The 14,677-nt window shown below is 27.5% G+C and overlaps 1 protein-coding gene across 1 annotated transcript; it reads left to right on the top strand.

The window, feature by feature from the left end:
- Window positions 1-3,575: 3,575 nt before the first annotated feature.
- LOC126835266 (pupal cuticle protein 20-like) lies at window positions 3,576-5,615 on the top strand. The gene is made up of 4 exons (XM_050567737.1): window positions 3,576-3,718; window positions 4,473-4,704; window positions 4,789-4,960; window positions 5,096-5,615. Exons 1-4 carry the CDS (start codon window positions 3,707-3,709, stop codon window positions 5,355-5,357), a joined length of 678 nt encoding a protein of 225 aa, XP_050423694.1. The 5' UTR covers window positions 3,576-3,706; the 3' UTR covers window positions 5,358-5,615.
- The last annotated feature ends 9,062 nt before the right edge of the window (window positions 5,616-14,677 follow it).

The raw sequence follows: 14,677 nt of genomic DNA, 5'->3' as shown, positions 1-14,677 counted from the left end.
ATTGCAATAAAATGTAAATTACCAAAAAAGTTACATAAAGAAATCGGTTCATCGGTTTTAAAGATCCAAATTCCATACAAAAAAAAAACAGAAATAAAAACACAGTACTTATAAAATATACTGATATACGATATGTTTATAAGAACTATTTAATAGTTAAACATAACAAGGAATTAGCAAACTAGGCATTCCTGACCAAGAGTTTGGACGAACCATGGAATAGACATTATAGATATAACGATAAATTTCGATAACATTTTAATTTCTTGTATAATATATGTTGTATAATGCTTCCATAACCGCATTTAATTCTTTTTTTTAACAGGATTCACAAACACATAACCTTGAATACTGATATTCCTTTTCATTGTCTAGACTGGTTTTATTCAAGCTTCGGAGTTCAGAGTTGTTTAATAATATTTAAAAACTATATAGTTAACTTAGTGTATAAATTATCAATTAGATAATTATCACAATTTCATAACAAAATACACAATAACATATTACATGTCATAGAAATTATTAAAATAAATATGAATTGAATATTATTATTATTATTTACTTATTTTAGTGTTAAGACAAATATTATCATATTAACCACTCTACTGTTTTTTTTCGTACATACCATTTGGAGATCATTAAACCAAACTATATAACAAGGACAAAAGTGGAAAAAGTTTTACACATTTTTCAATTTTACAATTTTAAACCTTATAGCCTGACTGAATAATAGACGAACTTGTTCTTAATTTGTTTAAGGGCTTGCGTATGACCTGTTATTTTTTTTATGTTAACCCATTTTTTGTGGTTTTTAGCAATGTAATTAATATCCTTGTTTAGACAAAACATAGTTAGCAAAATCGGACCCATCTACCAAAAAATATAAAAATTATAGAACAAATTGTAATATTAAAAATTATAACTTGAAGCAATTAACAAATAATTTGAAAAGAAGTCGACATTATCGAAATATTGGTAAAACAAATTTTCTGTCTTCAATTGCCTATATTTCGTCTCTTAAATAACCAAGAATAGTGTTTTAAGGTATTATTGGAATATAATACCTTAGCAACACAATTTTAACAAATACTATTAACACTTCCACTTAAAAGAGGTGGAAACTTTTTCTTTATTTTGATATTTTGTGTGCGTAGTTATTGAATTTAGAATTAAAAATTAGACTGGTATTGTATTATAACATAATTTTTATTTCCCAAAAACCTGTGACCGTCCCAATTCGTACAAGCTTTGTCGCCACTGTGTAAAAATTCGTATTAAAAATATTTAAAATACTTAAATTCGTTTAAAAATTAATTAAAAATCAGACATTTTATGTATGTTACTCGTCTTTTTATTAACTAATCTAATCTAAATGAGTTCTTGGTTTTGGCACAGGAATAATAAGCACATCGCCTATGCCAAGAAAAAATCTCCCATGTGCTAAAACCTAATTGTTCAGGAAACATTAAATTATTTAAAGGTCGATTCACACTATACGGAACGTTAACATCACGTCACAGACTGGTACTGTCACGTCGAATTTGTTATCTATTCACATTAAACGTCAAAGTTTAGAAACTTCATGGAAATAATACCGACAAAATCGTGATCTACTTTTTTAGTTGTCTAGTTCTGAATTAAAATTTACAAAATCAATTTAATTATAATATAATTCCTTATTCATCATGCTATAATTTAGTAAAAAAAATAAAATTGGCAATAATGATGCTTATTTAGGATGAAGAAGAAGAGAAAAGACATAGAAGAACATGGGTATGAGAAATGTTAATTAAAAGAAAGGAATTTGGGGAACATCATACATTGTTTAACGATTTAGAAGAAGAAGAAACATAATTTTACAAATATTTTAGAATGTCGCAACATCAATTTTATGTTTTATTATTCAAAATTGATCAACAAATCCCTAAACAAAAAACGGTTTTGTTTAAATCACTAAACAAAAAGCGTTCGCACATTCACATTAGCCGAACGGACCAACGCTGACCTGCAACGTCACGTCAAAATATAGTTTTTGAGAATAGTTTTAGTGATTTGTTGATCGATTTTGAATAATAGATCATAGAATTGATGTTGCGACATTCTAAGTTATTTGTAAAATTATGTTTCTTCTTCTTCCAAATTATTAAACAATATATATTCCCCAAAATGTAAAACGATTTAAAGTAGGTAACACGTAGGAGGTTTTATTTTTTATTTTTCATTTATTCTACAATGAAGATTTATCATACGGTAGCTTATTTTTGTCTGTAGCCAGGGATACCAAAACCACAAAATCGTGAAATTGGTACAAAGGATGTTATTTTGCGTCAACGACGACATAATGTATGTTTATAAACATATTAGTATACATTGTTTATTATCAGGATAATGATAAGAACTATGAAGATAAAATTACGAAGCACTATTGTATAAGTACAATAAAAAGACAAGTCAAAATCATATTATTTAATACTAGTGACATACAATGTTTAGAAATATGTTTAGGGGGGAGGAGTTATTATAATTTATTTTATTTGTTATTAAATTAATAAATAATTAATTTGTTATATAATTTTATAATATTTATTACACAATTCATTATTAAATTAATATTTTGAATTATATGTTGTTTATTTTGTTGTTACTATTTTATTTGTTATTGGCGTTGCTAATTTATCATAACGACACATAAACGGTTTAATTTACACGTTTTTTTTTTAAAATTAAATGCCTTAAATAATTAAATAAAATGTTAGAAACAAGCTGTATTAACATAGTCAGGACAATGAGATTGGGATAGTTTATAGTTTGTTGAAACCTAAGTTACAAGAAAACACTTCGATATAGTCTTTTAAAGACAAAGTCCTTAAAAATTATTTTTAAGAATTACACAACAAATAAGTAATAAGTACATGACAGTATATTGCAACAAAATTGTGTTATTTATGATGATTTTCATCAAATATACTTGGGCAGTAAGGGCAGTTTAAAATGACTGAAGCTATACTTTAAACCAAACTTAATATTTAAGTTTATCGGTACTAAATGAATGTCAGACTATTTAATGTTTATTAAACCATATAAATTTTAAAGTTGAAAAACTGTTAATTTAAAGTGTCTATTCTCTTTTGTTCTACAAAGGTACACAGAATATTTACCAACAGCCAAATTTTAAAAAGATTAAAAAAAAATTATATGACACGCTTATTATAATTTAGGTAAATGTCTAGTTATCAACTGTCGCTTTGCGTGATTGAGTTATATTAGAAAACACCTAAGAAATTGTTGAGATTATTTCAAATTTGTTCTAATTGTAACTAATTATTAATACTGATTTTGTAAAGTAGGTACGTACAGAAAATTGTGCGAAAACAAATATTGGAATACACCAGTTTCATTTTATTGTCCAGAGCAGTTCCGTGCAAAAATGTATAAAAACCGGTCTGATTTTTTTCCAGAAAGGGTAATCTACATAATCTACATATTTATATAATAATGCACTTATAAAAAACAATAATTTATTCTCAGAAAAATGGAGATTTTTTTTTTAAATGTCAAGATCGTGGTATTACTTTGATTTCATTGGTGTATACGCCCAAACATCAGTATATAACACTTACAAAAGGGTCGTTTGTTTCTCAGTTGCGTTATCATCTCTTCAGAATTAAGTTTTTTGATTTTTGAACACACACTCAACAGGAAAACCATGAACACTTTAGTAAGTACATCTAATAATAACTATAACTTAATTAAGAATGTTTTTACTTATTATTATTACTTAATAATAAACATATTAAATCAATTTATTTTGCGTCAATAACCTTTAACCGATCAAGAGGTATACTAAAAAATAATTAATATACTTTTACATAAATTAATAAAAGCTAGAATTGTTATTAAATTATATACACTATAATGTATCGTATAATAACCATAGAAAGACACTGAGGTAAAACAAATAATTAAAAATGTAGATTTTTTTTTAACGTTAGATTTGATTTAAAAACTAGTTATTTAAATAAATGAATCAATTTTTAATTGCTATGTCAGTAATCAATAAAGTATTTTGTTTTATTTACTACATAAAATACTGTGATTAGTAGGGGCGTCAATTCGATTTTTTAAATAGGGAGGAACAACTGGAAATAGACCAATTTTCCTTCAAACATGCTTTTTTAAAACAATATTGTTTTAAACAGTGTATTATTAGTCATTACTAAGTTAGGACGGTGCAACTATACAGCCACGCAATGGCATAATATAGGTCTGTTATAAATTATTCGTTACCTATTAAAAACAAAACAATATCTATGCATTTATCTATACAAATAATAAGAATCCAAAAGAATACCATCAAAAGACTCTCATACTAAAAATGCTTTGGATATCATATAACTTATTTCATTTAAAGTTTAATATATACTAGTATAAATGAGTTTTGTTCCTTAAAATTAATAATTAATACCTTTTAGGTGGTATTGGTAGCAATTGTTGCTATGGTGGCTGCGGCCCCACAAAAGCCATTTGAGTTCAATAATGGATTATACCAAGGAAATCAAGCATATTATCCAGGACAACAAGGATATTATCCTGGATACTCAGGATACCGTGGTTACTACCCGGGATATCAAGGATACGCAGGGTATCCCGGTTACCAAGGATATCAAGGATACGCAGGGTATCCCGGTTACCAAGGATATCAAGGTAACTAAACTTAATGAACTCATACATTTTTTTTAAATTATCGTAAAATACGTGTGTATTTATGTTTATTTTTATTTTCTTTAGGTTACAATGGTTATAACCGTGGATACTATCCTGGATATCAAGCCCCTGCTCCCTTGCTTAAGGTCAACGCGATCCCAACGCCTGCTCCAATCTACAAGTCTGTTGACAACAAACTGCCGGCAATCATTAGCCAGTCGCAGGAAGTAAACCCTGATGGAAGCTTTAAATACGGGTTAGTAGAAAAACAAATAATAATCAAACTTTCTCATATATTTTATCTAATCGTAAATATAGAACTACTATGCATAATATCTACACGTTAATAATTTGAAAGTATAACAAATAATATCTTGTTACGTCTAATCAGATATAAGACGGAAAATGGAATCGAATCACAAGCCGTAGGTTACGTGAAAAACCCAGGAACCGAAGGAGCCGCTCAAGTAATTGAAGGTTCATACGCTTACCAGGGGGATGATGGCGTTCCAGTTGAAGTAAGATACTACGCCGATGAGTCTGGTTATCACGCATTCGGAAACGTAATCCCGACCACACCGCCCGAAATCGCCAAATCGTTGGAACTTAACGCTCAAGAAGCGGCAAAACCACAATTAGAAATCTCTAAATGAAAATAGATCAAATAGAACGGATAGCGCTTCTTTCTTCGTTTATGTATATCATATCGATCGATACATATTGTATTGCGCAATTTTATACATAAATACTTTTGGAAATATAACAAAGAAAAATGTTTTTTTTTTACGTTTGTATAAAAACTTTTCATTGAACTTATTACTGACTATTGAGTTCAATATATAAATACTACAACTATTATGATAACAGTACTGTTACTATGTATAATAAAATAAACAGGTGAATTTTTATTATTTTCTTTATTATTATTTTATTTTTATACTTGTGTAACGAAGATAATACATTCCTTGATTACGTCTTGTAGGATAATTATCAAATCATACAATGGTCAATGGAATAAATGTGTTTACAATTATAAAGAGCGAGCATGTATTATGGTCAGTTATTTAATAATTATTATTTATCTAAAGAGTGATTATTGTATTTATTGTTGCACAAAAACTGTCCATTCGAAATTAAATGAAGAAGGAAAACTTTTGTTTTAACATTTCGAATTGGAATCTATAAATATATTAGGATGATAAATAAATTATAATATTATTGATGATTGCGTTTCACATTTTTAAAATGTTATTAATAATTTGCTCTTAGTGGCATTCTGCCTGTTGGTATGTAAATTATTTATTGAAATGTGTTTTCAACACAATAATATATACAATATAGTTACGTAACAACTACTCTTAGATTTTTATACATCTATTAAATATGTTATAATATTAAATGTCTCAAGTAAAAAATAAGAAACAATATAAAATTAGTTGTAAACAACAGACAATTGTATAATATTTTGAAATATAATATTGCAGATTTCTTATCAAAAAATGTTTTCACCATACCAACAACTTTTAAGAGTTTTTATTGGGAAATTTACGATAAAAATATATTTTGAGATAAGTACAAACAAATATTATTATTAATTTTACATTTTTGTTGTAATAAAGACCCGATTAATCCTAAATGGAGCTCAAATTTTAGTATAGCACAAGTAATATAATGTTGATTTTGTTGCCAAGTGGTGTGCCCCTTACAAAATAGACAAAGGTACTTTATAAATGATATTAGTTATTATTATTAGATAAAGAATTTATATATATAAGTTTTTTATGCATATAAAAATAAATATAAAATTTCGGCTTTGTTACATATCAAATGTAATTGAAAGGTTATTTATTTTGTTACACATTTGAAGATTGGAAAACGTAGGAGAGCGCGATTATTAGAGCAAAGGCTTTAGTCTGATGTTCTGAGCAATGTTTGTCATTATATGAAGGGTGACGCATTGAAATTGGTGATCAGGGTGTAATTCGCGAAAGGTTAAAGTAGAAATGCTGTATACATTTTTACGAGAAAGTAAAAGTTCTTTTGCCATCTAGCAGACAACAAGCAAAGCAGAACTAACTATATTTTCGCATTGTGTAAAAACGTACACCACTTTTGTTCTCGACTGTTTTTCAAATCTAATAACAACCACAATCTATATTTTTATTATTATGATTTTTTTTCTCGAAATATTGAATAGGTGAAGGTGACATCACAGATATAAATAAATACTACAATTGAAATAATAAATTACAATATTTGAATACCGTCTTTTAGCATGAAACCAAATATTATGTAATGTTTTAAACATATTTTCTTAATACTATAAAACAATGTAATTACTATGAAACTAAAAGAGTATAATATAATTGAGAAGAGTGATTTAGTTTAAAAAAATGTTTTTACACAAGTTAATCTATTTTAATATGCTATATGGTATTTAAACATCAAAGGTAAATATTTTACTTATATTCAAACAAATGCATTTTACTAAAATAATCTCACTTAATTTTGATTTACCACATAAATACTTTTTTCCAAACAAGTCTGTCAAATGCCTCGAATAATTTTAAAATATTAAAATTAACAACAATCAATAATTTTTTTAAAAATTCTACAAAAATATCTACACACAGAATACTTTCTCGTATCAGAGATTTTGTTTGTGTTTTAATGTCAATATTATAGCCAATACTTTTTGCAATATCTACTAGTGTAGAGGTTTGACAATGAATTGTTTTAAGAATCGCAAATTAAGGGTTCTCAGAACTCGTTGAATCCTTTTCTATATCGTATTTTAAATGTTGTTTGTATAGTAATGTTTTTACTTTTTCCGTTACCTAACCGTTAAGCTAAGGACCCACTGAAAGCGATTTGCGTGTGAGCGATTCCGCGATTTGACACGCCAGATGTCCACCAGCGATTTTGGTGGGGACACTTTAGCGTTTTTTTATGTCGCGCGTGTTCATTTCTACATTAATTTTCAAATGCATTTTAGGTCATTAACATCCGAGCTCTATTTTTATTTATTTTATTACTAGTATTAAAACATATAATTTATAATAACTAATTTAATAAACCTAAATATATAACATTAAATAATTAAATTACCATACATTTTATCAATTTTAAGGTTTTGTCCTATAACAGACCTACAACATCTGAGGACTGTGTTTCGATTTATGTGGTCTGGGTGTCTCGGATTCCATATGGGTTCTTGTAGGTATACAGCAGCAGCAGTTTGTTCTGACAGAACCGACGATGATACCATTTTAACAGCGATTAATCGCCGAAAATCAAACAATTTTGTTTTTTCAGCGATTCTCGCGCGTGTAGCTAAAATCGTAAAACGCTACACGCGGTCAGAGGGGACACTCCATATTTATTTCTATACTGTTGATAAAATCGCTAAATCGCCAACACGCTACACGCTATCGCAAAAACGCAAATCGCTCTCAGTGGGGCCTTAGCTTTAGAGTTGTTCAACGAATTCAGGGTATCTAAACATGTCCAATATACTAGTTTTTATCATCGGCAAAAAATTAGAACGGAAATGCTGAACTTGCAAGAATAGAATACTTAACTTTCATAGAATCCTTAACTTTATTCATTTCGAAATTTCACAAATCGGTTTCCACCTTCTAAACCTCCAAAATCCGTTACCAAAGTTTGCATAATTTCAGTATCTTCTACTACATTATTAATGTACAAGCTTAAACCTTGATCGTAAACGTTGAAGCGTTTGCTTTTAGACATCATGCAAAAATGTGTACATGCCTCTGTAAGCTTTTCTAGTATTGAATTTTGGCCCAAGCTATTTAATTCGTCCGTGTAAGAGCCATACTCGTAATTTTTAGGCTACAAATATTCACATTGTTGCAATTCCCTTTTAAAATGCGACTTCATGTGACCGTGAAGACTATTCATTTCTTTTTCCGCGCCAGGCGTTTGCCAACCAAGTTGTGATTTTGTTTAAAGAGGACGCTACCCAGGCCATATCATGCTGAGATTTTCTTTTGTATAATAAAAAAAAAATGTCTTAGGTCAATTCTGAATTTAGCTTAGTAAATGGAATAAAACAAATTAATTTGCCGTAAAATTATTTAGAAAATTTACAAACTTACAGAACACATCAAAATACTACAAAACAGTATAATGGCATTTAAAAAAAAAAAGTTCACATCACGGTAAAACCAATAGCATCTCGAAGCTAAAATAACAATACATGTTAGTCTAAATAGATCAGTTAGATTAGTTAGAGATCAGATTCGGATTAGGCAAAAAAACTTCAAAGAAGAAGATGTATTTTGTTTTTTGTTCCAAAATCAGTTTAATGTGTGATCATCGGAGTTATAATGTGAATACAAGATTAGATACTGATTATACTATATTTTTCATTAAATATTTAAATAAATTCAAATACTCATATAACAAAATTTATACCGAACGATATTTTAATTTTTAATAGCATCAGAATATTGAAAGCTAATAAATAAAAATCAAAGCCAAAATTGGTACGGACCGAGGTCTTGCAAATATATTGTCAGTCTAAGAAAGACATCGCGGCAAGTAACTCTGTTCACAGTAGGACTCAATTTTAAATAAGGATGATGCATATTGTAATAATACAGCGATTGACTAATAATGAAATCGAGAATGATCAAGTGGCCAAACCGGACTTACCCAATACAAGTATAACTACATCATGCATAATTTAAACATTATATCTTCTAAGTATATATAGTCGATGTATAATGGTCGAATTTCGGTATGTTGATTTTACATTACAAAATTCCAAACAAGAATTATTAATTTAAAATTGTATAATTGATCATAACGTTTTCTGCTCATATTTTTTAGCTTCGATGGGAAGCTGAAAAGGTATTAAATTATATATTTTTTTTGTGAATCGTTTTTTAATGGAGCAGCTCTATAGATCAGAAATCGTACCTAAAATGTACTAAATTGGGCGAAAAATTTAAAAGGTTTAGCCCTTCCTCATCAAAATCGTGGAAAAGGCCCAAAAAGTTCATATTTTAACTTAAAATTAGGGCGCTCTATAAATTAAAAAAAAAATAGTTGAATGAGTTTGGAATTTGTGTGTAATTTAGACATAGTGTTATCAATATACGTTGACTTGCCAAATAAATATCAAAAACCCTTTACGTCTAGAAAGGAAAGAATTTTTTTTCATTTATTTTGCTTTTTATGTGTAATTATAGGGCTTGAGGTCGGAATATTAGACTGAAGTATCTCAAAAAACTGTAGTCAACATTTTTTTTTTTAATTTAGGAAAAGCAAAAAAAAAAATGTAAACATTGCACTATGGCCGTAGTGAATTTTTAGATTGCTATGTCAGAGTGTATGAAAAATAGTTGTATTATGTTGTTAATTACCACAAATAATTATAAGCAGACGATCAACCCTTATCGTATGTATCCTAATACTAAAAATACAATTTTAAGAACATTATTGTCATCGCAAAGCTTTTAACGATATTTGTATACTACCGCATACAGATTCGCATACAAATTTGTATAGATCTTTGACCTTTCTTGACTCAATATGCTCCGTCCCCATTATACCTGTACCGCTATTAAAAATTAAACTATTAAGTATAATTATCAAGGTTCAAGTGACGGACACGTAAAAATAAATTACAATACTACAAAAATAGAATGAATAACAGCATAATCATTATATAATGAATAACATCTGCTTAGTACAATTATTATGTGAACGTGAAGAAAACTTCTTTGTGAAATAGTGATTAAATACATACAACACATAACATACATCAATTATACATATGCTTGATTATACTATCATTTTTAATGGCTCCCCTTTTTTGGTACTACGGTATAAAAATCACTAATGTTAATAGTTCGTCGTGCAAAAATATTATGGTCACAGATTTGTCTTTAACAATACTTGAGGTACACTACGTCATTCAATTACATACCATAAAACATTTTTATCATCTTAAATAATCTCACTGTAAATGTGAAATACAATATTCACAACTTGGAAGATATTTGCTTTAAGTATTTTTAAGAACGAAAAGAAAAACATATTTTAATCTTTTTATTTTAAACATTTTTTGTTCAACAATAACTGTTTCTATAAAATATATGATGGCAAGGTAGTGTACGCGATATAAACATTATTACATTGAATATACTTGCTTATACTTAAATATTTCTGTAACTTGTAAAACAATAATTATTAAAAACATGTTATGGACTATCAATTATTTCTATTACATTATATCAAACATTTTTTTTTTTTAAATTTACAAAAGAGATATTTGTAATGCGTTAATCCTCTTTGGACACCTTGTGCCTATATAATACATACACCAATTAATTCAATTTACTATTTTAAGTACAACAAAAATGTTGGATACATGTTTTTACATTTTATAATTTATAATTAATATATTATCATCATCATCATCATCATGTAGTCCTCCTCCTCTCCTATACTCCTCTAAAATGATTAACACATTTTTGATATTTACAGTACTTGATTTCATATTTTTCAATCGTTATTCAATGTATCTAATTGTTTAATTAAATTTTTCAGGCCATCTAAATAAAATAATATGTTAAAAACATATTTATTCTAATATTTTTGTTTTGTCCAAAGGTTAAGATATAACATTAAAATACATGTGTTATGTGACACAAGTAAAAAAGTAAACAAAAATTTTAAAATTGTTTTTTTTTACAGGATTGCTTTTCTAATTCTTTCCATGGTGATAACTCAAAAACACAATTAGTTTTACTCATGAAACACGTGTGTGACATGTCACGTGTTGTTCTTATAGTTAAAAAACACACAGTAAATTGTATGATTATTTTTATAGTTAAAATTCATATTTTCTTTAAATTGCATTTTATGGTAGTTATTATAATGTAATATGGTGGTTAACGATAATAGGCATGAGTTTAATAAATGAAAACTAAATGGGTATATGGAAAGTAAGTCGAAGAGTTACAACATAATATAGAAGAATAAGTTATAACTGGTTAAACTGGTTTTCGTAAATTCGTAAAAACCTACTTTGTAATCAAATAAGTACCTTTTATCATAATAGCTTTAACAGTACAAAAAGGCAGGTTAGGACAAAATTAATAAATATTACTAGTAGATTTTGTCATATTATTGATTATTGCCCATACAAAAACACATGCATTCCGTTTTAACTTGTATATATTTATTTATGATACACAATATACATAATACATGTTAATACCATTTACTCTATAATTTTAAACTAAGGTTATGCATCTATTATTTAATAATTGATGTGTACTATCGTAACGTTACATTGATAATTTACGTACTAGTACTAAAACAATACAGTTATGTATTTAAACAATAAGAAACGAAGCTATTGTTATTCCATGGTAACACATATTCTAGTGTATAATTATATTAGGGATTGAAAGTTACTACGAAGGTTGCTATTTTATAATTATTTACACATAGCTAGTGTAGTACTTCAAAATAAATAACCGTACTAAAAATGAGTAGGATTTACCATTTTAATTTAAAACTTAATCGCTCTAAAGCAAACGAATTAACGATTTGGAATACAACTTGAAAACTATGGTTAGGCAGAAATTTATAAACAGATATAGTAAAATTGTTCATTATTTCCAAAAATAAACATAAAAAATGTTGTGTTTTATTTAGTTTTGTAAAGCATTGACTTCAGCAATAAAGTTTTGAGTTTACCGTATCTAAAAAAAAATATTCAATTAAAATTAAACATATACCAAAACATGCCTAAAGAGTACCCCCATTCTCCCCATTGCATAACATAGACATTGTAATTAGTTTTCCAAAACATAAAACCCCGTTACATTTAAAACTTATTAAACATTATATCAGTATGTATCAGATATAGTTCGTGTGTGTGTAAAAACAATTGGTTTTAATCTTGTAGTCGATTTTAAGATTAAAGCTTTTTATTACTTACGTTAAACGGTTATTAAAGTGTTAGAGTATATACATATATCAGCTATTTACTAGTAAATTTTTTAATATTACATCTCGTCTTGGTCAATTATTATAGCCATTATTATGTTCACGGGTTAGATTTAGACAATATGACATGTTTTTTATTATCATATTTTTATATTTTGGATATTTCTTAAAATCTCGTTACTGTGCCTTATATACTATATCATCTTAATCTGTACTATATTTTGTTAAAAAATAAATAAAATCGTTCTACCTATATTTTAATTTAACATTTCTAGAGTTACCAAACGAAATAGTATTAGTATTTCAATCTTAATGTTGCTTGCACAATCTCGGTAATTTGTTCGGGGTCTTAGCGATGTGGACCGAGTGTGTGTGACCGAGATGACGAGGATGACGCAGGATATAATGAAGCCCCGACGGTACCAGGGCCTCATATAGTTGGATAAGGTAGCCGTAACCGATGCCGCAAGTACTCGGTGAACGTGTGCGAGGCACGGCCTTAACCTGAGCCGAGGCCGATTGGACGAAAAATGTCATAGTGCGGACAATTTCATGCGAGTCTACAAGTTTAGCTACTAGGGTCCTATATGCATCGCACACCGTATACCGTCTACTACGATCTGTGTAATATTATTGTGCGTGCAATTTTATTTTGCTTGTATTTCACATAAATTCGTTAAAACAACCGTTATTCATTTAAAAAAAATTAATTTTTTATTTGTATGTTAAACATTATAAATGTTTTGATTAATTTATTACAATTTATGTAACATATTTTTTTAATATTTTATTGATTTTTGTCAACCTGCAAAAATACCACCGATTTCTTGAACGCCGCGAGTGAAAGTGATATGCAATACAAATTACAATATATATGCGTGTTGTCTGTTATGTTAGCTCGTATGTATATCAAGGCGTAAAGTTTTTTGAGTTTAATGTATTACTCTATAATATGATATTTATATCATATTCAATTAAAACTAATTATTTTATTCTTTATCAGGTCGTACAATACACCAATTAATTGTAAAAAAAATACAATTACAACTTATAAAAAATTGTAATTTGTATCCAATAAAAACAAAGTTTTAGCCTTAACAACTTTTTTTTTTAATATTCTTTTACCACTTAAAAAATATATTTTTCAATATCAAATAATTAGTCAAATATTGATAAACAAATATAAAATTTCCTCGATGTCTTCATTTTTTACTTAATAAAACGAATAAAATGTGTATATTTATGTTTTGGTTACAAAAAAGTGAATGTTATAAATAAACAGTAAATATAAATGTGATAATCTGAGAATAAAAATCACTAGATAACTAGCACTAAAGATTACTATTAATGTATCAATAATTAATATACTATGTATTAAATTATTTTAGCTTTTGCGAACAAATTTTCATACTTTTAATAAATAGGCGATATGACGTCATCTTATGTTTATAATTAATATGCGTACATTTTGTCACAATTATTTTTTTATTCGTGATGGGTATGCCGAAAAATAATGTTTGTTATTGGGTGTGAATAAACTATAGTACTAATTTTTACTTTAACGAACAAAGTTGCTGGAACTTGTAGAGACCCTATTCTAGTAATACTATTACACGACAAAAACCAAAACATAAGTTTCTCATTTGTAAAAACTAATTTGTGTATAATGTATACTTTCGATTATTAAAACCAAATTTATATGACTTCATATATTTAAAATAGCATTAAGCAATAAACTACAACAATATTATATTAATATAAAATATTAATTTAATTAAGCGTTTAAAATTTAGATTAATGTCCGGTTAAACCAACCATATAACTCAACCAGTAAACAGTATCTCTAAACTAGAGTGAATCTAAACAAACTGTATGATCTTTGGAACCAGAGCTTTAATTTATTGCCTACAATAAGTTTAGTTTTATTAAGTCTAGACGAATAATAAAAAATAAATAATTTTTCCTATGTGTAATATTTATA

The sequence above is a fragment of the Adelges cooleyi genome, unplaced genomic scaffold, assembly GCF_023614345.1.
Source record: "Adelges cooleyi isolate 19-005CV unplaced genomic scaffold, UGA_ACOO_1.1 ACOO_flye_CR_arks_rails_tigmint_CR_PRNA_23, whole genome shotgun sequence".
Classification (NCBI taxonomy): Eukaryota; Metazoa; Arthropoda; class Insecta; order Hemiptera; family Adelgidae; genus Adelges; species Adelges cooleyi.
Note: the sequence above shows the minus strand (reverse complement) of the source record. Positions and strands in the feature narration are given on the sequence as shown.